General features: G+C 39.9%; 1 protein-coding gene across 1 annotated transcript in view; it reads left to right on the top strand.

Annotated features, from left to right (window-relative positions):
* Positions 1 to 26,647, top strand: part of LOC108796870 (F-box/LRR-repeat protein 17-like) — a 441,331-nt gene that overhangs the window by 218,487 nt on the left and 196,197 nt on the right. Inside the window, exon 4 of the mRNA XM_018568421.1 lies at positions 6,217 to 6,293. Coding sequence (XP_018423923.1) covers positions 6,217 to 6,293 — 77 coding nt within the window. The remainder of the gene's footprint in view (positions 1 to 6,216; positions 6,294 to 26,647) is intronic.

Raw genomic sequence — 26,647 nt, 5'->3', positions numbered from 1 at the left:
ATGTCCCTAGAACTATTGCTCTCATTCCGACGTCCGTGGCAATATGTAACATGTGCGGCGTAATTGGCGCAATCGTTGTTTTCGCAGGTATGCGCATCTGACGCATGTTTACATGCGTGTATGTAGGGGTGGGGACTTTAAACAATTTTTATTTTTTTTATTTATATTCTTTTGTATTTGTGACTTTAAAAGAATTTGGGGGGGAAACTTAAAATGTTGTTCCTATTTTTTTTCCACTTAACTTTATTGCTATCACAGAGGGAGCTGAGAAACCCCTCTATGTGATAGCAAAAGAGGTGACAGGTCCTCTTTATGGAGACATCAAGGGTCTCCAAGACCCCTAATGTCACCTAGGACCACCCTAAAGAAGCTGATGAAGCAGAGATCAGCTTCTCTCCAGCATCTGAAGCTGGAGAGTGACACGAGAATGCGTAAGTGATGTAATATACACCACTTCCGCATTCTGACAGCGGAGAGGGGACCGGAGGGAGATTGTGAACCGATCTCCCTCTGATCTCCCTCTGATCCCCCGTGACAGAGGCAGTATGCTGGTCACACCGGAGCCCGCGACCAGCTTGACAGCGGGAGGGGAGGGGGGGGCGCACGTCACGGGACCTCATACAATCGATCGCTTGTATATTAACGGGCATCGCTGCCTGTTTTCAAATAACGGGCATTTCCCCGCTCGCACGCAGGAGGATGTAACAGAACGTGTATACACGCCCAGTTGCATCCAAGAAGCTCCCGGCTGGGAGGTAGTTAAATGAATATGCAATTGTAACTAATGCACTTATTGTGCAAATACAGTACCCCTATCCTTTAAAGTGACCCTGTCAGTTCCAAAATAAATACAGTGCCTGCAAAAGAACATTGAAAATACGTAACTGTCCTGCTGATGCTGCTGATCTTCAATTTGTACATAGTTACATAGTATTTGAGGTTGAATAAAGACATAAGTCCAACCTAGTGTGTGTGTGTTTATAGGTCCCTGAGAGCTACTACTGCCAGAATAATCTTCTTTATCTGAAACTTCTGGCAGTTTCAGATGTCTGGCCCGTCCTCTGTGCTCTGTGATGTCCTATGATGCTTTCTATATCACTACAAGACACAGTAATGATGTAGAGTCCAGCATAATGAAACAGCACTCAAGGATATGAGGCATCTGATACACCTGGAAGTGTTTTAGATGCAGAATATTCTATGAAAGCAGCACAGAGCAAGAATTAGTGGTGCAGACAGGTAAGTATCGGTTTCACAAGAAAAAAAAAAGTGCAAATGTTTTATTTTATTGTAATATTCGTATTGGATGAACAGTACATACATTTTGATGTTTGTGTGGTTAATATTTGAGCTCATTTAATAACTTTGTGTAAAGTGTAATGGTGATGACAAAAGTGTAATAACCCAGGGCAAACAATTTGATATCAATTTACTGCATTCACAACAGAATTAACAGAATTCCTGACTGCTGGCCGTAGATTAAGACTCTTTGGGCTTGTTAAAAGTGCATTTAGCAATCCCTAAAATAAGCCTGAATTTTGTAATGTCATGTTTTATGTTATGCTATATATATCCATCCTACTTAGGACAATAGTTAGATATTTAACTATTGCATGTATATGAAAGGCAATCAAATAAAGAAAAATATATTCTTTAAAAAAAAAACTATTGCATTTATAAATTTTCCAGTTTTTTTTTAATGGCTCATGAGTGAATTGTTGCCAAAATGTTTTCTCTTTTGATTGAATTTATCCTGTTTAGTAAGTATTTACAACAAACTCGGAAACACAGTGTTCAGCGTCATTTTACTGGTGTAAGTAAGTGACGCAGTCATTAACCTACTTGCACTCTAGTGTCACTTTAGATGAGAACATCCAGTTTTACAAACAGAAGGCTGGAGTTAAGGGTTTTCACTTTGAGCTGCAATGTAAAATATTGTAGGACATTCTGTGAGCAGAGCAAGCCTTTCCCTGAGGAATCGTCTGTTTAGAGCAGGAAGGAACATTAGTCACAGGAGAAGAAGAAACGATCCTGCAGTATCAGAATCAGGACAGTTACACCCTCATGAAATTAGAGCAGCCTTAAAAAACGTAACATGTAAGAAGCCTAGTGTGTGCAGTCCTCTTTCTTCTGACAAATAGCACATCTTGGAGTATAATTTGCTTTACCTTTCCTGTAAATTGTATGCCCAACCAAAACGGTTTTATTATTTGTGGATAGAGGTGGGGGGATATTCACCCTGACAAACCATTGTCTCTGGTACAGGAAATTTTGGGAAAACCATTTTTTTTTTTTTTTTTACTTAGCATAAAAAAAATTAGATGAGTGGAATTCTTCCAATACCTAAACCTGTAATGGTGTCCATTTTCTAAGAGTGGATATCCCTTCAATTTGCAGAGATCGCCTCTTATTGCCTTCTCTGTATCTGGGACAGGAAGGGAAGAGAGTCTGCCTAATGGGACATATAAAAAAAAAAGACTTAACAAGTCTTAATCCTTTCTTATGCTATATGATCTGGTTATCCTTTGTCCCGGGACTAAAAGTGAAGGAAAGTTTAAACTTTTAAATTACCACCAAAACCGGAGGCAATCTTGTGGGTGATATATGTGTTACGGTGACAACTGCATAAGAGGGATTTTATTCACTTTGTAGAAATGTTCCCTCATTTTCTTGGGGGGGGGGGGGGGGGGGGGGGTGTGGGACTCCCTGCAGGGAGCCGTGATTCAAGCAAAAAAAACTTAACCAGGTTTATGACCTCTCACAACTCTATCCAACTCTATCAGAATGCTGAGATCATCTATCTTTTAGTAACTGAACTGAAACCCTTTTATTTTTAGGAAAGTCAGGGTAAAGTCCTAATTGCTCATCCTGGGTTAGTGACCCAAAGTATTAAAGTGGATTAACATGAAAACCAGACAGCTTTTGAAGTTGGTAACATGAAAACCAGTCAAAGTCTGCCCTCCTTACCATCTTGCCTTGAATTGTATGGTAATTGTAATGTCTTCCTTATATTGTAAAGTGCTGTGTCAACTGTTGGCACTGTATAATATTAATTTGTAAAATTAGGATTCACAAATGGCAGTCTGTTACAAAAGCAGCCTTTGGGATCTTAATGAGGAGAACTGGACAGAGGTTTTGTAGATGCCCTTCCAACAACTGGTGTCTGTGAGAGACATACCAATACAATTCAAACTCCTCCAAAAAGTGTGCTTTATTCCAACTAACTTTAAAATCCAAACCCCACCATTTAATCTACTTACCGTTGATGTGGACAGGTTGACAGCAATCTCTTCCAAATTTTCTTGATTATCTGTAAAGTTGTAACTTTCTTTCAGAACATGACTTATTGCGAATGACCATAACAAGCATGAACTTAGTTGTTTCCTAAAGTGTATGTCCTGGGATTGGTGGAGGACCTGGCCCCACCACCTTTCCCTCTGAAAAATGTTGGTAAATTCCAACTTCTCACTCTACCTGGACACTTAAACAGGAGCTTTGCTCACACATTCTCTAGCGCACGGCTCAAAATTTCTGCTCGCATTTGGCGAGTAAAAATAAAGTGAGGGCGAATGGAAATTTGGGTCTCCAAGTACCGGTTCGCAGGCCAACTCCGGCCTGCGAGCTGGTACTATGTGACCTGCAGCCAGCTGACATGTCAAGCACACGGTCGCAGACCGCGTACCTGACTTGCGGGAGCTGCTCCACGGGCTGCATCTGTGTCGCATGCAGACCGCAGAGCAGCTCCTGTCAGCTCCGGCTTCCTTCGGCCGCAGCTCTGACATTTCTGAGCTCCGGCCGAAAGAAATGGAGGATCGATCCCTGGCTATCTGGGGGTGATCAGTGAGGTCTGCTGCAGACCTCACTAATCACCCTCAGATAACCAGGGATCGATCCTGCTCACAGCCTCCTCCCTGCAAAGACGTGAACAGGTGAGGGGGGTTGAGTGTATTATTATTTTGTGTGGGGGCGTTAATAAGGGGGAGCGTATTATTTTATGTGTGTGTGGGGGTTAATAAGGGGGAGTGTAATATTTTGTGTGTGGGGGGGGTGTTAATAAGGGGGGGAGTGTATTATTTTATGTGTGTGTGTGGAGGGGGGTTAATAAGGGGGGAGTATATTATGTTATGTGTGGGGGGACTTATAACGGGGGAGTGTGTTATTTTTTGTGTGTGGGGGGAATTTTATTAATTATATTATACTTTCGTTGTGTGATGGTTGTAAGGTCATTAAAATCTCCTACCATCTGCCCATCTTGGACAGGCAGATCGTACTTGCGATCATCGCAAGCCCTCCCTGCTGAGTGGAGGGCTTCCGATGATTGCAGAGCTAAACGGGCAGTGTGCGCTTGCGCACATCAGCCCGTGCGGCATTCGTCTTCCGACCACGCCACCAACCCGCCAACCGTTTCGGCAGGTTTTCCAGCGTGCATGGAAGACGAAAGTCATACAACCTTACAGTAGAAGCGGTCGCACGCTGCCCATACACCCGCGATTATCGTAGGATCGCGGGATCACCCGTGATTATTGTACGATAGTATACACATACCTTTAGTGTATGTGTATATTAGGCCCCATTCACACCTACTCTATATTTCAGGTGTGATTAGAGATTCCTGTGTCAGGAACTTGCGTTTTCCTGTAGCAGGAATCCCTAATCTGCCGTTTACAAGCGGCAACTATCATAAAATAAGAATTATCAAAAGATTATTTAAGAGGGTGTGTTTAGGGGCGGAGTTAAGGCCAGGGTAGGGGTTAGGTGGGGCAACTGGTGGCTAGTAACTCTTGATGCCTGGCTAGTAGTTAAGGACTAAATTTTGAGCCCTGCTCTAACGTATGGACATCATAGCCGCTTAATCCCTTTACAGCTGTGAGCTTCAGTCGCTCGCAACTCAAAAATGTGAACTATCCTATCCTGTTTCCAGTGTTCCTCCACCAAGTACATTTCTCACCATAGAAGATGACACTTAGCTTCCTATGGACTCATTTGAGTCCCTGCCATGTACCACCATACAGTTCCCCAATTTCAATTCCTCACACTCCATGCATTGGGTACCCATAGGGATGAGGAATGGAGAGACTGTTGTTTCATTATATATGTTATACCTACAAAACAACCTGACCGAATGAGGCCCCTTGGAGTAGTGTACTATTATTATTATCATTATTATTATTATTATTGTAAATCATTTAAAAAGATTTATTTTAAAAATGTCAGTCTTTATTTTTCGCTTAGAAAAGGTCTTGTTTAAGGATTAGATTTGAAGGTAGATTCAAATGAAAGGTTATATTTACAACATTATTAAAGGTTAGGTTCGCTATTTCAACTCCTTCGATGAGCTAGTGGGCTGTGTGCCATGGCAAGTTCATTTTTTTTCCATCTTGCTATAGATGCGGCTCACTGGAAGATTAAAGAGCAGTCGGTATACACTGTTGCATTTGCACCTTCTCATCCCCCAATCCCATTTAATGAGGTCATACAGGTGAAACTCGAATAATTAGAATACCGTGCAAAAGTTCATTTATTTCACTAATGCAACTTAAAAGGTGAAACTAATATATGAGATAGACTCATTACATGCAATGCAAGATATTTCAAGCCGTGATTTGTCATAATTGTGATCATTATGGCTTACAGCTCATGAAAACCCCAAATCCACAATCTCAGAAAATTAGAATATTACATGCAATCAATAAAACAAGGATTGTACATAGAACAATATCGGACCTCTGAAAAGTATAAGCATGCATATGTACTTGCTTTTGGGCCCCTTTTGCAGCAATTACTGCCTCAATGCGGCATGGCATGGAAGCTATCAGCCTGTGGCACTGCTGAGGTGTTATGGAAGACCAGGATGCTTCAATAGCGGCCTTCAGCTCTTCTGCATTGTTCGGTCTCATGTCTCTCATCTTTCTCTTGGCAATGCCCCAATGAACCACATTATCGCCACAACATGTAGCCATCGTCCCTTTGTTTTCAGGTTTTTGGCTGGAGGAGTCCAGTGCCCAGTCTTTCATAGATAAATGATTACAATGATAGTCTCATAATATATTTGATGAAAGAGGGGGGTGGATGAGGCGTAATCACTCATAAATGATTAGGGATGAAGCGTAAATTCTGTGCCGGTCTTTTCTTTTTGATATTTAAGTATTGATGGCATTTCAATATTGTAAGCAATGTAATTTAAGAAATCATCCTTTCTCTTTTGTGTCTGTACAGATGTGTAGAAGTCATCGCAAAGGAAGGCCGAAGCCTCAGAGAGCTTTATTTAGTAACCTGCAAGATCACAGATTACGGTATTTATCTTTCGCTCTTCTATTTGGTACTTGCTTCCACTTAGCACATTTATTTATGAGCTGTTTGAGAACATGCTCAACATAGTGTGAAATCTGCATGCTGGGCAATAAGTGCAGAATTTACTGTATATCACTACTTTCATGCGTGCATAAATTGTACAAGCTGACAAGGCACAGGCAATTAGGAAATTAGCAAGTTTAGTAATTGTTGACCTGTACACAATATCTGCAAACTAATAGTGTCATGGTATAATTACATTTCTCCTCGCCAGGAATTTATTGGACAAGTAATCCACGTTTATTTGTGTACTTTAGCTAAGCGGCATATTTTTCTTTGTACGCCAAGGTATAGTTGTCTTTTAGAAAATTAAAAAGTATGATGGAAAGACACAATTACCAAAGGTTTCAAAGCCAAAAGTTAATTTACATTTAGACACAGTGGGATAAATGTATCAAAACTAGAGCAGACAGAATCTGGAGCAGATGCCCATGGCAACCAATCAGCTTCTCTCTTAATTCTGTTCAGTTAAGCTTTGAAAATGAATGATAGAAGCTGCTTGGTTGCCATGGGCAAATTGCCCATGGCCCATATGTTTTAATTCATATCCTCTGAAGTTTCTGTGTTGGGTATCTTATGATAAAGAGAGCCTGCACCCGTGGTTAAAGGGTGTGTATAGGCAGTGTATGAAATCATTCAGAGCAGTGCTAGGGATTAATATGGCAGAGATGCATGTTTTGCTTTTTGGACCTCAAATGTATTTTTCCAAATCATTGCTTTGTTCATGAACTTGATAATTGTGATGTTAATCTTTTGAACTTGCATTATTATGGATTCATGGGGAGAGATGAGGGATGCTAAAAAATACATTGCAGTCTTTGCAGAGAATTGTAACTGAAAAGCAATGGTATTGTGGAAGTAAGAATGGGCTTTGAGTGCATGCATTCTGTTCATTTTGTGTTTGTGTAAAGTTATAGTCCCTCCAGCGCTGGTGCCAGTCTGTGATGCAGTGCCGTGGAAAGCAGAAATCACCAGCACTCAGTAAATATCTTTGATGTCCATTCAATCGGACCGCCCTGATGAAGGGATCCTGTACAGTCCCAAAACGTCGCTATTTTGTACATAACAATTGACGATTGGTCCGATTAAATGGACATCAAAGATATTTACGGAGTGCTGGTGATTTCTGCTTTCCACTGTTTGTTGCACGGTGCCATTCGTGATTGTCACTGCGAGCACCACTACAAGTACTTGGGCCGGGAGCGCTGTGAGGAGTGCAGAGGGACTTACTATTTTCTCTGATGCAGTGCAGACTTCTTTCTCTTCCTGTCCCACGGAATCTGTCCGGCATGCTTGCTCATGGCTGCGTGCATTGACTTACACAGTAGCTCTCCTCCTCTCCCCACTGCTGATCTCCACTGCGCATGCACGCATCCTCCTGAGAAGCTGGATTCTGCAGCTGCGAGCAAGCTTTTTTTAAAAATGTTTTTGCATATATCTACTGCTTGCTAGCAGTAGATATATGTAAAATATTGAGACTTAAATGTCACTTTAATAGTTATGAATTGCAGACATTCATATTCATTGATAAGGTTGTATTTTTAGCGCTAGAACTCTTTCAAATGTAAATACACTATAAATAGAATGGCCACCAATTAAACACCCCTGCCCCCCTTCCCAGCCTTCCGAAAAAAATAAATGTCACAGGACTGCATATATTAAATATGTGAAACCCTGCCAGAGAGAATAATGTTTGTGTGGTGGTACAAGGGCACACAGGAACTACCAATGTTCTGCTGGGTTGCATGTTCAGCCCACATAGATTACATGTTGACACAGCTCTGAGCGCTTATCTATACAGTAATATACCCTTTTGATGTTCTAGGCACCTTGCTGTCGCCATGACCTCTAAACCTGGATTGGTCAGAACTCATTTAGTGCATCAAATGTTCATGAGCTGTCACTTATGTTCAGGCTTCTCAGAAGGTTTGAAGGTTTCCATACAAAACAGCCATTTGTTTCACAAGTGTATCAAACATAGACTATCAAGATCACACAGCAAAGGGAGCAACCCTTTTTTAAACCAGTGCTCAATCATTTTAAAAATAGGCACTCAGCTCCAAACACTACAGATCCCTTGCAGATGTTCTTTTACAAGTTTTCAAAAAGCTAGTTGTCAGCTTTTAAGTATGGGCTCCTATGTGATACAGGAATAGGGAGGGGACAGTAGCATGTGTCTGCAAAATCTGAAGTACAATTAGCTAGCCATTGCCATCATGATTTTGATTTGTTCAACAAATACCATACCATAACCATGCAATATCATGTCCGTTCTATTGGATTTAGAGGAAACCTGTCCCAATAGAAGATTGCAGGCTGCCATTGCGGACCTGCCCTGACATTTTGGTTGCTTAATGTCAGATTCAATATTTTTGAGCCCCTGAGCTAACATGCTTGAGGCAGGTCAGTGGCTGTCAAGAATTAAAGCTGACAGTTCCATTGCATTTTCATTGCAGGTTCTCTTAGATTGTTGTTTAAAATTTTGCTCCAGGCAAAAAAGTAAATATATATATAGATAGATAGATAGATAGATAGATAGATATATATAATTCTTGAGGAAAACACCAATTAATGCAATTATGTTTTCATTATATCTGCCTCGAGTTAAGCTGTGTGGTGTGCCTGGTGCCGCACAGTCTTGCATCAAAATCATTCTTGTCTTGCCTTGTGCCCCGTTAGCCTGCATTGACAAATTCTGTTGGTTAATTTGTGGGAGGTGTGGCCCCGGACCGGATGACACTTAAATGACTAACAGTCATTTGGTGTCACCCCCTCTGAAAAGTTGACCATTTGGTCATGGACTGAGAGCCCAATATCTGAGAGAGGAGGGTAGCTAGATCATACCTTATCCTACTGGATGAAGTCCCCTCCTCTCTTTGGTGGCATCCACCACCAAGATGGCCACCCACAGTAAAGTGCACATGACATCATTACGCACGTGTGTAATGAAGTCACGTGCATACGTAATAACGTGCACATCGGGAGACACTCAGCCTGGTGATGGCGACGTTGAAAAGTAATCTGAAGCTGGCAAACTTGTTAACCGGCCTTCCATTAAAGGCATTGCATTGTGGACCAAGGATGTTCCAAGGGTGCAGATCATGACTGTGAGGGTTTTAATGCAAAGCTGTGTAGTGCCATGCAAGCAGTGAAGATGTGCATGCAGCTGTGGTGTAGATAATTATAACCTATTGCAAAAATGCTAAGCACGTTAAGGAGGGAAGGGGGTAGCCAATGCAAGTTTTTCTGAACCAAATATTTTTGTCCCAAGTATTAAGGCAGTAATTAACCAAATGCGTTGCTAATGCATACTGTGATAGCAATAGTGTTGTCATTTCCTTTGAATTTAATAATTTGCTTTGTGCATAAGTAATGGCAACCTTTTTGTTTAATATTATATTGAGTTCTTTCTAAATCTAAGGGGTTGCAAACAACAACAAAAATCTTGTCCCCTAGCTTCCTCTGAAATTGTAAAAGTATAGGGAGATGAAACACACCACAAAACACTGCCTCAGGCCATCTGAGTCCACCAAGAAGTGGAAAAAAAACCACATTCCAATATGTTCAGTCTTTTCATGAGGTATCAGTAACCTGCAATAATCCTTTGGCTTCTTTTTGTCTTCTTGCAGTTTTATTTTCTTTTCCTCCTTATAGAATAATTGCATTAGGCAGGGAAAAGTGACTGGAAAGAATGGCAGAATTGAAATAGGCAGCAGATGATAAGTTGTTAACTGCGAGGAAGAAACCCATCTTTTACTAAAGACCGGTAAGAGCCAGCTGCAGGGAGACTGTGTGTCAAATGAATTACTCTGAAGGCAAGATGTATCGCTGTGAGAAAGGACACAACTCACGGATAGACTTGTGAATCTGTCTTTCCAATTTTCTGCTCTAGTTTTGGAGTTCACTGCTTCCCCAGGCTGTGGTACTTATTAGCAAGGAAAATATGTTCTCCTGAAATATAACTGGGGGAAAGAGAGCAGGAAGGAAGCATTGTCATCACTCTATGAAAGGGTCAGCTAGTTGTGGCACTGACATACAGGCAAATACACATTTATTACCTGTCATGTCTAATGCTGAGGTGTAATTGTTCCCATGATACTAGTAGACATATACAGGCATCCATGATATTGCTGGACGACTTTCTTCCCTGAACATAAAGATATTTGGACGTAATGTGATATATTTGACATGTTTAACACTATATGTTTGTTTTCAGTATTTAACAATAAAGAAGAGCAGGACCTCTGTCCTGTTGTCTTATTGCTTGGTGGACTGAAATACATTGGTTTTTTTTGTATGACCGTCACAATATCAGATTTCATTAGTAGGTGCTGCTGCAAGTGAAAGACTGTGATTGCACTTGTCTTTACTGATAAAATCCAAACATGTTATTTTGTAGATGTGTCCCAAATAAACAGGATTTATGTTATTTCCTTTCAGAAGTGCTATACCTGTGCTGCATTTTCTTTACCAGAGTTCAGCATGTGACATTTTCTAAAAGAGTTTAAGTTCGGTTTCACTACCCCACTCCCTGAAGGTGATCAAAGGTATCAGAATCAAAATAAACCTGTGCTGAGAAAAATATAAAGGCTGCCATTGATGACTTCTCCTTTTGAAAATGCTAATTCCCTGGCTCTCAGCTTTTTCAACAGAAGTCAGCAATAGCAGCTTTGTTTCTCTCATTACAGTTAACTTTACAGCAGAATCCATAACCCTACCAAGTTCTCTGATCAGGTGATTGGTAGCGAATGGGAGGTTTTGAGTTTAGATCGGTGGATGCTTCCCTTTTGCAGAGCAATGTTTTCGAAAGTGAATGTTATGTTACTTTGGGTGTACTAGCCTTTTATTGATTTCAAGGAGTGGAGCAGGCAGGGTATCAATGTCATATTAGTTTGAAGGTTTTCTTTTACATTTTTGCATAGATTATATCGTCTGTTCACTTCCTTGCCTCAATACACACTCTAGCCATGCTGATCTGTGGTTGATAGTGGTCTCACATATTTGATGACTGCTGTTGTACTGTAATGCCCGACTCATACACTGCAACCTGGGTACTCGCCGCCTACTCCCCTCAGAGTACATTGTTGCACTGCTGCTTGTTCTGTCCCTTGTGTACCTGGGCAAGTGTTCTCTCTTCACAAGCCATTGAGATTTACAAGTGCTCATTGCTGCATCCAAACCCCAGCCGCAAGCATTGATTTTGCACTGCAGTACCCAGCCTACCCCCTCAAACTGAGACTGACAAAAGTCCAGGCATTACATTTAGATTGTGGAGAGCTGAGTTAAACAAAGGAGAGTAACAATGGAGGTTTATGGAGTAGATGATGTTTACTTACTGTCAAGTGCATGATACATGGACACAGTGTTAATTTTCTAAGGGCAAATAGGCAGTTCATTTTGCTAGGAAATTTTCTCCTAGCTTAGTGAATGTGGTAAAAAATCACTTTCCAAAGAATACCTAACCTAAGTAGCGGGTACTAAACTTAGTCTAGTGGCACTTGTTGGGGAAGATGAGCAGAGTAAGTATAGTTGGGAGTATTAAAAAGGGCAGGGGATTATTACCTAGGGAAATATGGGTGTTATAAACTGGACTAAACAAAATGTTTGTGTGCATTAAGAGGAAGGTTTCATATTTTAATTTTTCATACAAAAAATCTTGTCAGAAGTTTCAAGAGACTTGTAGAATGCCATTCGAAATTGTGTATGACTTCAACATTCTATTTAGGAATGAAAGGAGTTTTTCTAACTATTGTATTATTGTACTGAATTTGTACTGTAACTGTAATGTCTTACCCATTTTGTAAAGCGCTGTGCAAACTGTTGGCGCTATATAAATCGCCATAAATGGAGATATATTAAACGCACTCAAAATTGACGATTTTATACTGGATGGGGGGATCTGGTGGTGCTAGTGGTAGATGTGCAAGCTCCTGAAAAACAGGCCAAAGTATCCTGCGTGGTACTAGGAGGCAACAAAGGAGCACCACAACCTAGCACAATTACTGGCGGTAAGAGCTAGATTAATAACGGAGTATTGTGTTGTACTCACATGGCATGAGGCCCATACATGGACCCAAGACTGGAGCTCATTTGGCCAGGTCATAGGTCAATGAGAATAGTGGATTGGACAAAACCAGTAACTCTGAGGTGAACACAAAAAAGGACCAGAGCCCTGATCATATAACACTGTCAACGAATGTGCTAACTAAGTAAAATTGCACTCGCATGATTATGGGATGATCAGTGTCCTTCAGAAGGTGTAGTGCTGTGATGAGGATCCCCAGACTTGCTGTGGGTTGTCCTGCTCTGTGATGCGATAAACAGCTTTCTGGTGGTCTGTTCTGGCTAACCAGTAGCTGGCTGGATGGATCTGGAGAAGTGAGGAGCTTATCCTGACTGGCTTGGCAGATTGTTAGCTGGACAGCACTGAGGAGAGCAGGAGGCGGCTCTGGTAGGGACGAAGACGGTGGCAGGGCAAGCTGGTAAGACCGGAGCCGCAACAGCTGGAATGGGGTAACGCTGTGCACTGCGCGTGTATGTATGACAGTGCGGCGGCTGGCAAGTGCTGCACGGAGTGGAGACTACGGTTCTGGGAAATAGTGTGTACGTGAAGGGGAGGATGGCAACACAGTGGGAAAAAGTGAGGGACAGAACTAAGGAGGCAACACATTTCGAACCTGGATAATAATAACTCTTAGTTTTGTTTGTTCAAGAAAATGTTTTTCATCCTGCTCCTTCAATTTTTTTTTCCTAACTACGGTTGCAATTGATTGCCGAACATTAAAAAAAAAAGAAAAATTCTAATGGTGTGTAGCCAGGTAGACATTGATTGGCCCAGCATCAACTATTTTCATTTTACGGCTAACTTTTCAGATTCCTTTACTTTTACATATGGTAGGCCTAGCTCTTTTTTTTGTATAAAGAAAACTGAATTTGTTCATGCTGTTAAAAGTTTTTTCTTCTAACAGCTATTTCCAGGCATTTAGTAACCTGGTAATAACTCTCTTCTTTGATGTCCATATTGCCATCCTGTAATGTGTGAGAGTTATCACATATGGGATTGTCAAAAGGGCTTTGGAAAATAAGCACCTAAAGTGCCCAAGTCCCACTTCGAGTCCCATCCCCTCTGCCTGTGTTATCTGTGCTTTGTCCATTAAAGTAAGTGACACATTTATAGAATACAGATAATTTGGCACAGAATAATTAATCGTTTTAATGCATTTATTATTTAAGATACTCTATGTATGAAAATTTAGAATTGGTGTATCTATGAAGAAGACATTGCTCCACCAGGGGACAGCAGTACTTGCTTCAGCTGATAGTCAACATATACAGACCTGATTAGTGCTGTCGGGCTTAGATGACAAATTTCATGTATCATAATATTTATCATGTTTCAGGTTCCCAGCACACAAAAAAATGACATTTGGTTTCCAATAATTGAGCCCAAAGAGATCCCCTTTACATTGCATATAAAATCTTTACAAGTGGATTGGGATCATAAAGTAAAGCCGTGTAGCAAGACTTTTAATGTCAAGCATTACTTGCATTTTTATTATCTTATTTGTATCATGTTTTATCATTGTTGTTGTTCTCTTCTTTTTATCAAATGTAATTTAGGTTTTGCTTTTGCTGATCTTGCTTTGCTTATATGGATAGATACATAAGTTCAGTTTTCCTGTTAAGATCAGTTTCAGTTCATTGGTAGAAATAAGATCCTAAAGCTTGTTTCATTTAAAAAAAGCACTGTATTATGTTGGTAAGTTTTTAATCAGTTGCTTGTTTCCTTGGGAAATGCAGCAAATCTAATGCACTCACTACACAGTGCCCTATGAACAAATAATCTTTGTTACAGGATCATCTGTGGAAGTAATTTTCCTCCTGCTTAGCCAGGCTGAGTGAGCTTAGTGTTTGTAGAAGGTAGAAATGGTGCCAGATATTCACAGGGATACAATATGACATAAGGTATTCAGCAATGTCTAAGAACCACATTGTGATTCAAAATAATAAAAGAAAGAAAAACATGCAAACTCTGTCAAAACTAAGCTGAGGTTATTGCAACCTGCTGAATTAGAGAACTCAATACAGTAGGTCTGCTCCTGGGGCCAAATAGAAATAGAATGACGCAGATTTTTCTATAAATTACCATGTTACTGTGAATATTTTCTGTATATTAGGTACAGTGGCCTATAAAAAGTAATCTCCCCCTGGTTTTATTGTCATAGGATTTTGACTCACAGTGGATCTAATTTTTTATTTTACACTGACCAACAGATATTTATTCTTTAGCCCTCAATCACACGAGTAACAGCCGGCCCGTACAGATCCGTGCTGCGTGCACTGCCGTATCGGGCCACTCCCGAGAAAGACACGTGCTGCACGTCCGTACGGGTGTAGGTGTCCCTGCTCGGACGCAGACAGGATCCATCCTGTCTGCGTACGAGTACGGATACCCGCACGGATGTAAATTTCGGGTGAGCATAGGGCGGCGTACAGACACATACTCCCTTAAAGAAGAACAGGCTGCTTCATACAAATCACATGCAGCACGTGTCCTTCCTGGGCGCGGCCCGAAACGGCCGTGCACGCAGCACGGATCTGTCCGGGTCGGCTGTTACTCATGTGAATGAGACCTTAATGTCGACAGGATAACTTATCCCTGCAAAGTGATTTTTCTCTGCAAAGTAAAAAGGAGCACAGAATGCCCCAGCTGCAACTGAGTCAGGAGAGACAGTTTTGTATGGGCTTAACAGAGATAAAGGAGCCTCATTGTGATAAGGATTATTTTAATATGCTTATGATTCATTCAGAAAAGATGCTTCATATTACGAGAATTAAATTATGCAGTTGAGGTTTGGTGTTTATTATTTTTGTCAAGGTGGTTTGATTGGGGTTATGTTTATGGTCTTCCTAAAGAATAAGAATTTTGTGGTATAAGGAGGCTATACTTTCGATCTGGGTGTGGTATAAATACACCTCTTAACCACCTCAGGGCCGCCCATTGTAAAAAAACGGCCGGCCGAGAGGTCTCTATATCTGAGCGGGCGTCTTTAGACGTCCTCTCAGCCACGCCCACCGGCGATTTAAAAACAGGCACCGATGCCTGTTAACATACAAGCGATCGCTTGTATGAGCTGTCGGCCCGTGCCCCCCCTCCCGTTGTCACGCCGGTCCCGGGCTCCGCTGGGCCCGGTGCGAGCCTGGGACCAGCATACGGCCTCTGTCACAGGGGATCAGAGGGAGCTCGGTACTCGAGCTCCCTCCGGTCCCCTCACTGCTGTCAGAATGCGGAAGTGATGTATATTACATCACTTTCACATTCTTGTGTCACTCTGCTTCTTCAGGGGGGTCCTAGGTAGGGATGCACAGATACTTTTTGAGTACCAGTGCAGATACTTGACATTTTCATGAGAACTACCAGGGTTGCAGAGGTTGCAGCTGGGACCTGGCTCTGGCGCTCCACCACTGTCCTGAAATCATTAGTCTGTATTGATTTAGAAAAACTGTCACATGACACTAAACAAAAATGTATCAGTACTCGTACTTGTAAGTACTCGGCAAGTACCAGTACTCGTACTCGCAAAACTGGTATCTGTGCATCCCTTTATTTATATACAGGTGAAACTCGAATAATTAGAATATCGTGCAAAAGTAATTGCAGTAAGTGCTGCAAAAGGGGCCCAAACCAAGTACTGAGTAAATATGCATGCTTGTACTTTTCAGAGGTCAGATATAGTTCTATGTACAATCCTTGTTTTATTGATTGCATGTAATAATCTACTTTTTTGAGGATGTGGATTTGGGGTTTTCATAAACTGTAAGCAATAATCATCACAATTATGACAAATCACGACTTGAATTATCTTGCTTTGCATGTAATGAGTCTATCTCATATATTAGTTTCACCTTTTAAGTTGCATTAGTGAAATAAATGAACTTTGCACGATATTCTAATTATTCGAGTTTCACCTGTATATATAAAAACAAAATCGTACATTAAAACAGAGATGTACAAATCCCAGGAGCTCAGTGTGCTCATTACAAATGACAGCTGCCTCCTAATTTTTTTTTTTTCTAGTCTAGTCTTGGAGCTCAAAAGTATTGGTATTCGTACTTGTACCGAGTACTGTACTTGTACCGAGTACTGTACTTGGTATCTGTGCAACCCTAGTCCTAGGTGACAAACAAATAGGAAAAAATGTTAAAGTGAATTATTATGAATTAAAGTTTCCAAAATAAAATTAAAGTCACACATAAAAAAAGAATAGAAAAACAACAAAAAAACCCATACATACACGCATGCAAAAATGCATCAGGTGCGCATACCTGCGAAAACGATGATTGCGCCCATTACGCCGCACATGTTACATATCGCCGCGAACGTCGCAGTGAGAGCGATAATTTTAGGGCCATCAATCACTAATGACACTAAACTGATGAGCTGTAAAAGCTTTTAAAGCGTCACCTATGGTCAATTTTGGGTATTGTCGTTTTTTTGCGATGTCGTGGTTGTAAACAATTGTTAAGCATGACATGTTTGGTGTCTATTTACCCGACCTGACCCCGTCTTTTATATTTTACCAAAAATTTGGGTAATAATAATTGCTTCGTAACATAATGTTTTCCAGAATTTTCAGTGAATTTTCTGAAATATAGTAAAAAAATAAAAAAAACCCAGTGGTGAATAAATACCACCAAAAGAAAGCTCTATCTGTCCCCACAAAATGGTATAAAATTAATTTCAGTACAGCGTTGCATGACGGAATAAATGTCAGTCAAAGTACCGCAGCGCTATATACTGAAAAATGACCTGGCCAGGAATGGGGTCTAAACATCTGGTCTTGAAGTGGTTAAAAATACACATACTGAACTGTATCTAGAAGGGTATAAGTAGGAGGGCCACTTATTAGCTGGTGATTATAGAAGGATATTTGGAGGGGTCCTTTAAACAAGTTAAAAGTAACTAAATGGTTCAGGATATACTGTCTGATTCCTGGGGAGTCTAGGTTGTTTGGAAGTGGAGCGAATATCCACTGCATCTGCCACAGCCAGCAATATCTGAAAGAAAGGTGAGATACATTTGTATATTTCAGCTTAGAGAATTCAAGCACTTTGAACATTCAAAAGCAGTACAAATGATCATTGTAAACTTACTATTTTTAAAACAGTATTTTGTTGCAACCAAAAGAACAACAAAAGCTAACTCGTTTGGCTGATCAGGACATTCAGTCCAACTAGGTTTAACTAAATTGTAAAGATAATAGCCTAATATTAGAGAGTGCTGAGGTTAGACAACATATATTCCTGGTGAACTCTGGAGGTTGAGAACCTTTGGTAAACCCAGCAATGGTCATTTTGCAGGTTACTTTGGTCTGGTGAGATTAATCTCGAGGAGTCTTGTAGGAGGTGAGTGTAAGCCAGGATTCCTGTTTCTACAAGTGTGATTGCCTGTTAAATGGATACACAGTCTAGTTCATAAAGCAGTTGATGCAGAGTTCCACCTGAAAAATGCACTAAGCAATCAATATCACAACATTGCGGGTTAATGTTGTGGTATATAATGTTAAAAAAAACAAAGAAAGAAACCTAGGGTAGACGTGGAAGACCCAGAAGTGTTGGTTTTAATGACCAGTGCAGGAGAAGCAGGTCAGGTACCAAAGCATTGACTTACTGTATTTCCCCGAAAATAAGACACTGTCTTATTTATTTTTTTGGCTCAAAAAAACACACTAGGTCTTATTTTCGGGGTAGGTCTTATTTTTTTTTTATGTATAACAATCCAAAGTTAACGCAAATCCAAATTAAATAATCCAAAATGGCAAAGTTAAGAATAGAGTGATCAGGGCAATCAGGGGTGCCGTACCTTTCCAAGAGCAATTTGGTAACCAATCGCTGGCCAGAATGAACAAAACACACTTTCACTATTGATTCCTCACAGGCGGAGCGCATTTGGTATCACTCCGCCTGTGACAGGAGCCGACGTTATAGAGGAAGCATTGGCTTATGCGGCTCTGCTCCCTCCGCTGCCTCCTCGCTTCCTCTAGCGCTGGCTTCATTGGCACCGCTGATTCCCCCTTATGCCACCATCGGCCCTGGGAATGGTCACAACTAGGTCTTATTTTCGGGCTAGGTCTTATATTTTAACAATTCCCAAAAATAGTACAAGGTCTTATTTTCGGGGTAGGTCTTATTTTCGGGGAAACAGAGTAGATCATTGAGATGTTTCAAATTTCCATTCTTGTAGTTTTTGAAGTCTTGAGTTGGAATTGACCTAATGTCTTGTTGTTTGAGTGCCTCGAGAATTGGTTTCAGGGCTCTCCTGAAAATTAATATTTCTTAAGAGAGGTCTGGCATTAGTAGCATGGGTTTACTGATAAACTGGTTTTCATGTTGGAACTTTGCAGCCACCATTATCTTTTTTTTTATTTTTTCTGTAGAAATGACAATACCTCTGGGTTATGTGGAACCTGGTACTCATTTGGCTGGTGGATAGTTCGGAGGGAGTATCAGAAGTATTACTTATTGTTATATGTTGTTGTGATAGTTTCAATTCTCATTGTCAACTATTTGGAGTAGGGAATGTTCTCATTTAGATCAGTTGTGTATATCCAGTCTGTCTTTTTCATGTGTTTAAAGGAGAACTATGGGGTCAGGGCTTTTCCCCATAGTTCTCCTTAGGGTAACGGGAGGACACAAACTAGCGTCCTCCCGTTACCCTAAGCTCAGTATACCGCGAGCTACAGCTCGCGGTATACTGAGACGCCGCAGCCGGAGCAGATCCCGACATCGATGTCGAGATCCGCCCAGCTGCGTGAGTGACAGCTGGCTCTGCCTATTTAGAGGCAGAGCCAGCTGTACTCGCCCCCTCCCCCGTCCGGTCCGCCAGTCAGCGCTGGCGGATCGGAGCGGGGAGGGGGGAATCCAGCCCCTCGTCTGTCACGACAGAGAGTTTGGCTGATCAGGTAGGCCTGAGGAGCATTAAGTCTTTTATCTAAACTGTACATACCCATTTTTTTATACCATTATAGGAAAGATTGCCCATTATTTTTGTTAATATAGTTCTACTTAATTCTGTGTTATCAGAAATTATGGAAACATTATCTTCTATTTCATCCACTGGATGATGAATAGATAGTATAATAAATAATGTTTTTGTTTAATTCAGATATAGAACTGGAGCCTTTAGATGAATAGCTGGATCACACCCATCAGTATTTACCTTGAAACGTCTATTGCTGACATTAATACAAAGCACAAGATGGATACAGAGCACCATTATTAAACATGAAGCAGATAATGATATAACTTAACACCAGAAAATGAGGCAAAAACATGAACCATTCAAGGTCAGAACAAATACCACTTCATTGCTCATAAGCAGAATGGGACTGCAGAATGTATGGATTTAGAGGAGTGTTACTTATCCAATAATAACCATAGTCTGTTGCTTTACTTTTGTATTGTTATGTGGGCATCACAGAATTTCACCTTCTATAATCAAAGTAGTGATAACCACTCAAGTCCTTTTCTAGTGTCATTCTCTTAGTACAAAGAGAATTAGGGTGTGATATGGTAAGTATTATCTTATGACTGCCACGGAGTTCAATAGCTGATATTATCTGGCTCCGTGCTATTTCTGTAAATAATGTACCTTTATGTCATGCCTTTATAAACACTTTGTTTTCCCTCCGTGTACCTCATCTACACAACATAGGGGGTTTTATTAGATGCTGTGAAAAAAGAGTTTATTCCATGCAGAGAGACATTGATTACATGCCCTTAAATACATTCATCTTAGCTGGTAAGGTTGTATTTTTTTAATAATATCACTATGATCACTGCTGGAGACCAAGAGGGGTGGGGGGTGCAACAATACATTTTTTTTGCTTTCGGCAAACCTTGGGGATCTTCAGCTCAAGGTTTCATGATCAGAGAGACCACTGTATCTAGAGGAAATGGATATTTGTAAGTTTTATATTTTCACTTTTAAATTAAATATCAAGCCTAGGGACTTTTTATAGGATAATTACATTACATACATTACATGTCATTTACATCTTGCCCTACTGGAGACCGCTGTGCCTCTTTCTCAACATTTTCCCTTTTAATACCTTTCATGCTGAAGTGCAAAATGAATAAAGAGAAAGTCCTTCAAAAAGAACATGAATCATTTTCTTTTAAAGACAGTGAATAGAATACAGAGCCTGTTATGTTTACTCAAGATGCTTTTTTTCTTGTCTAATTTAAAGGGTTTATTTATTTCATTTTTTCCCCCGGAGTAGTTCATTATATGTACATTGTAATTGCTTCCATTTAATGAAGAAATAGGCTGTACTATTCAGTACATTCTGTTTTCTTGTACATTAACTTAATTAGCACAGAGACTAAGGCAGGCTTTACTTGGTGACAAACATTAGATAATTGTATCTGTAAATTCTCTATGGTGAAATTAGAATGAGGGTCCACAGTATCAAGCCTGCATGAGTCAATATATTAGCAGCCATAAAGTGTAGTCTGTGTTGACAAATGGCTATATATGTGGAGATTTCACCAGTGTCAACAGGACAGCAATAAATAGGTGAGAATGTATTTTCTTATACTACATGCCACATGACAGAAATTGAGAACCTGCTTATGACTTAGACTTGGGAGCTTTCAATGCTTGACAAAGACTTAAATGATAACTGTACCAATGCATAAAACAGGATTTTGACCTCGCCCTCTGAGGCAGAAACAAAAACGTAAGCACGTACCTCTGTTGCTCACAAAGTGAAATCTACAGTGCACTGGTTAGTCTGTGCATATGATTTACCAATGCTCAGAGCTCCACAGCATGTTCTGAGGTAAAGAAGGGGATGGCCTGTATTCTCTATGGCCTGACCAAACACATGTGCAGGATTGTAAATGATAATTGAAAGTCAATGCACTGTTTTTCGTGCAGAGTTTTTTTGTGCCATGTTGAATCAATAGGTTTTAGGATTCAAAATGTATCAGAAGGGATGCAGTTCTAGCTAGCCAAGTCAGAATTAAAAAAAAAATGTAGACGTGTCTTCGGTCTTGTTTCTTGGCTTCTGAAAGAAGTCAATTTTTATTTCAACGCTGATGACCATCATTTGTTGTATTAGTCTTACATAGTTGCCTGCACATCAGAATAAAGACTGAGATGGAAAGGTTTTGGACTTTAAGGCAGGTTGTACTGCTCTGCATACTGACATATATTAGATTGTTCTTGGGGTGGACTAGAAGGTGGCTTTAAAGTAAGTAGCCCTGTATTCATTAATACATTCCTAACCATTTGTGGACTCTGGGCTTGACTACACATGCCTAAAATAACATTTTTTAAGTACACAGGGCATGCATAGAACTCCCTGTTCTCCAACAGCCAGGGGTTGCTGTGTAAATACAGCAGCTGTAGAAGCTGCTGCCAGAAAAACGGACTATATTTATCAGATGCACGATAGAGAACATTTCCTATTTGTATCCACTCTGTATCATTCCCTTCGTTCAAAGAAGTGAGCTATGATCGGCAAATGATCATAGCTAAAAAAAGCTGTCAAGTTAAAAAAAAAAAAGCTTTGTTTTTCTAAATAAATTTTGTTTTAATGTAACCCCTTATTAAGCTTTAGTCCACCCTTAACTCCTTCTCCTTCCCCCATTAACTATTATTATATAATAGTTGTTGTAAATAGATTTGTTTTACTCTATTTCCCAACCAATAATATTTCAACTATATTTTTTTTTCATTTGTGAATAACTTTGCAATTTGTTATACCATAATTATATAATTATGCCATAATTTTATACTTTGTCTATAGAGGTAACAGTTTTTACTAGGTTTTTTTTAAACTAACACTAATCAAAGTAGAAAAAGTGCCTTGCTTGTAAAAAAAATAGAAGAAGATAAATATATATCCAGGGGAAGGGGCACGACCTGTAAGTATTACTTAACTGCAGTGGACAGAAATTGTCCCTGCCTTGCCAGACAGGACTGTGCTGTTGTGTAAATTGCAGAAAGGGGTGGACAGAGATACAAATCGTTTTGCAGGTAAAACAGCTTATATATATTTCATCTTTGCATTTAGCTGTTGCCTGGGATTTACCTTTAAAGATTACAAGAACCTGGGGAACCAGCATGGCGTTGCCCATTTATTGTCAGCTGAAATTTCACACAAGAAGCTCCAGTAATGTAACAGGAAATTACAAGGAAGGCTGAACAGAATTAAATATTTTGCAAGTAAAAATGTTCTCATATGTTGTTTTTTTTTTTTTTATTTGGGCACCCATCTCACATTAGGAAATATGGATAACTGCAATAGATTATTTTTTAAAATACCACGCACACTCATGTATGGTAGAGATAATTATGCTTCACATTTAGCAGCACATTTCCAAAAAAGACTGCAAATTCTGGTAGAAAATCTCCAGTGTGTTTACAGTATTGGTGTGCATAATAGCAGCTATTACCTGTATAATGCAATCTGTGCTGTTTTAATTCCAAGATTCCTGTGCAATTAACTCCATCATGTATTAAACAGTTTGCTGCCCTTAATAACAGGTTATGGTTTGTCACTGTTTAGCCTGTTTTTACACTGTAAACAAATGTATTTACAACTATATGAGAAACTGTAGATTGTATTTGCTTGAATGTACATGTTACTTAGACCAGAACATTCATTTTTCTAGAGGGTCTGGGACTAAAGGGTCAAATCACAAAAGCCAAAATGCATCTGATATTTTATTACCATGCATTAAGTGCTAATTTTAACAATCAATTTTTTTTTCCAATTCACTAAAGATTTTATGTTGCAGATCAGGTGAATTTTAAGCACGTAGATTCTTTCATTGATTTTTGCTGTGTTTTCATGGTAAAAGTCAATTCGTGGAGATTATTGCATAGGTTATCACTCCTTAGAATACTGCTAACTTCAGGCAGGAAATTGTGAGTTCCAGTGACGTCTTATGAGGAGAGAAATATTGCTTCCTGAGTTAAAATGCTGATGTATGAGGAATAATGGCCTTCACTGGTTAAATAGCTAAATGTTGATGCACAAATTTTATCATAACATAAAATATTGACCACAGTTAAAGTGAAACTAGATTTAGAAAGTGTTGGAAATGGTTAGAAACTCTCACTGTCTTCTAATGTATGTGTCCCCATTGGGGAGGTCTGAAAAACACAACAGGATGAGAGGAAATATTCCAAAGTTTACAGTTCCCTTCTGTTTCCATGCCAGTGACCATTGCAAAATCTCACTTTAATTTCAGTCCTGACGATGTCCACCAGGACAGAAACGGTGTGAGTCACCCAAATAAGTAAACAAGATTACTAGGAAAAAACATATTTATTGCATTTTAACTTTACTGTAGCTCCTACAATGTATTGAACTCCTGATGTTACCATACCATGTGACCTATAGTTTTTCCTTGGTGGACAATACATATTTACCAGAGGTTTGTCCAACCTCTGAAGTGTAACAAGTGCATAATTGTTTTCAGTCTTGAAAGTGATCCCTTGATATTGCAAACAAGCACCTATTCTCCTGTATTAACATATAGATCTCCTGTCCTGCTTCATCAAGGACATAAATATCCACATAGAATGGCTATGTTTTAAATTCTTACTTTCCTACAGCCGAAATATTCTAAGTTTTAAATTGAGTAGAGAAATAACAGAAAACTTTTTTTGCGTGTTAATTTGGTTAGTACCTGTGTCTTTGGCTGAAATAAATTGTGATATCAGATGGTACAAATTTAAACAAATTAACAGCTAGTAGTGGTTAGTCATATGCAACTGAACATGTTCTGTGAATGTGACTAACTACTAGCTATACCATGAACAGGATAGATGAGAACCATCACAGACATAAACACAATACTATGGTAATTCAGTAAATACAAAGGCATATAAGGATATACAGAGCAGAATACATACATTTAGGGGCTGATGTATAAACTTCTTACCCAGTGTATAGCTGGGTGAATGCTGTTATCATGGCAATCCTGCCATTAGATGAATCCCAGGAGTAAAGGAACTTCATATGTGGATTCTGTGTGAATAGTTTAACCCAGCTATAGGTTGGGCAAGGGGTTTATACATCAACCCCTTGTTGAAACCATGGAGTTCATTGTAAAATCTGTCAAAGCACACCCAAAACTCAGAGCAATCTGTTTACTATGTACCTTGTAACAGAAAGTTTTGAGAAATGTTTCATTTTGGTGTAACTCCACTTTTTTAGATCACTTTTGAAAAGGTTGTTTGTTCCCTGCTTCATGTACTGCTGCTATAAATATACAGTAACTGAAATATAATATTTAGTGTAATAAGGTGGGCAAACTGGTGTTTCTTTCTAGAATCCCAGCACTAGAGTTGAAGACTATGCTTTTAAAATTATTGGTTACTTCCTAACCTCTGGTTAGGCTCACAACCTGCCACTTTGCTATACAGAAACACCTTTAGTAGGCATCATATATTATAAGCAGCTTTATCCTTTAATTCATTTTCTTTTTGAACACTTAAAAGTCATTAAAACTTAGTGCATGTACTTTTATCTAGTAATTAGTAGCTGATACTGTAAGTGCAGAAATGCATGTGGTTACTACTTTTTACAGGATGCATATTTGCTGTGTTATCTAGTATAGCCAGTTGCTGTAAAAGCCCATACAGGTCATCAGTTTGGAGATATCCGTTAATATTGGTCCTAAAATTATTGCTTTTACTCTGGCACACACCGTGATACCAAACGTGTAGCATGATCGTTGTTTTCTTACTTAGGCGCACCTGACGTGTTTGTGTTGATATGTGTGTGCTCACAGAGGGTGGGGGACTTTTTTTTTACATTTATTGTATTTTATTTTTTACAACATTTTTTTAACTTAACTTAACCACTTCAAGACCAGATGTTTAGACCCCCTTCCTGGCCCGGCCATTTTTCAGTATTCAGCGCTGCAGTACTTCATGCAACGCTGTACTGAAATTAATTTTATACCATTTTTTGGGGACAGATAGAGCTTTCTTTTGGTGGTATTTAATCACCACTGCATTTTTAATTTTTTGCTATAATTAGGAAAAATTACTGAATTTTTTTTTAAAGTTTTTTTTTAACATTATGTTAGGAAACATTTATTATTACCCAATTTTTTGTTAAAATATAAAAGACTTGGTCACATCGGGTAAATAGACACCAAACATGTCAAGCTTTAAAATTGCTCGCACCAGCGAAATCGCAGAAAACTGTCATACCCAAAATTGGCCATAGGTGACGCTTTAAAGGCTTTTACAGCTCATCGGTTTAGTGTTATCAGTGATTGAGGACCCTAGAATGATTGCTCTCGCTGTGACGTTCACAACGATATGTAACATGTGCGGCGTAATGGGTGCAATAGTCGTTTTTGAACGTATGCGCCCCCGACGCATGTTTGCACATGTATGTATGGATGGGGACTTTTAAAAAACAAATTGTTTTTTTTTCTTTTTTATGTGTAACTTTACATTTTGGAGGGGTGTGTTTAATTTTTTTTTCCTATTTTTTTTTTCCACTTAACTTCATTGCTATCTCATACGGGGGCTAATAAAACCCCCTATATGTGATAGCAAAATTTGTGACAGGTCCTCTTTATGGAGACATCAGGGGCCCTAATGTCACCTAGCACTCCCCAAAAGAAGCTGATAAAGCAGAGATCTGCTCCATCAGCTTCTTTCCAGCTTCTGAAGCTAGAGAGTGACACAAGAATGCGGAAGTGATGTAATATACAACACTTCTGCATTCTTGCAGCAGAGAGGGGACCGGAGGGAGCCCGATCGTTGCAACATACAAGCGATCCGCCGGCTCTATAGCCGGCGGATCGCTTGTATGTTAACAGCCATCACATCAGAGAACGGACATTCACCGGTCTCCTTCCCCGCTTCCCGCTGACACCAGTGATGCCAGTCCCAGGCTCACAGGAGGGGCAGCGGAGCCCGGGAAGTGAGGCGGGGGGGGGGCGCACACTACAGCAGCCAACGGAAGCGATCTGGGGCAGCTGAGCTGCCAGAATCAATTCCAGTGTAAAGCTGACAGTCCCGGCAGCTATAGCCGCTGTGAGTCTCTAAAAAGGGGCCCACTGCCAGGTATTTACTGCCACCGTAGAGTTAAGTATTCGGTAGTCTTTTGCGTGAGCCAAGCTTTGCTTGTTATTGAAAAGCAACAGATTCTCTTAAAATGTATAGTTGCCATTTAAAAGGAAAGTAGTCAAATCATAAATGTGTAGTGTAAAGCATTTCTTTGTGGCTGTTTCTAGCTACCTACTTCTTTTTGCA

The sequence above is a fragment of the Nanorana parkeri genome, unplaced genomic scaffold (assembly GCF_000935625.1).
Source record: "Nanorana parkeri isolate BGI_ZX_2015 unplaced genomic scaffold, ASM93562v1 scaffold1184, whole genome shotgun sequence".
Classification (NCBI taxonomy): Eukaryota; Metazoa; Chordata; class Amphibia; order Anura; family Dicroglossidae; genus Nanorana; species Nanorana parkeri.
Note: the sequence above shows the minus strand (reverse complement) of the source record. Positions and strands in the feature narration are given on the sequence as shown.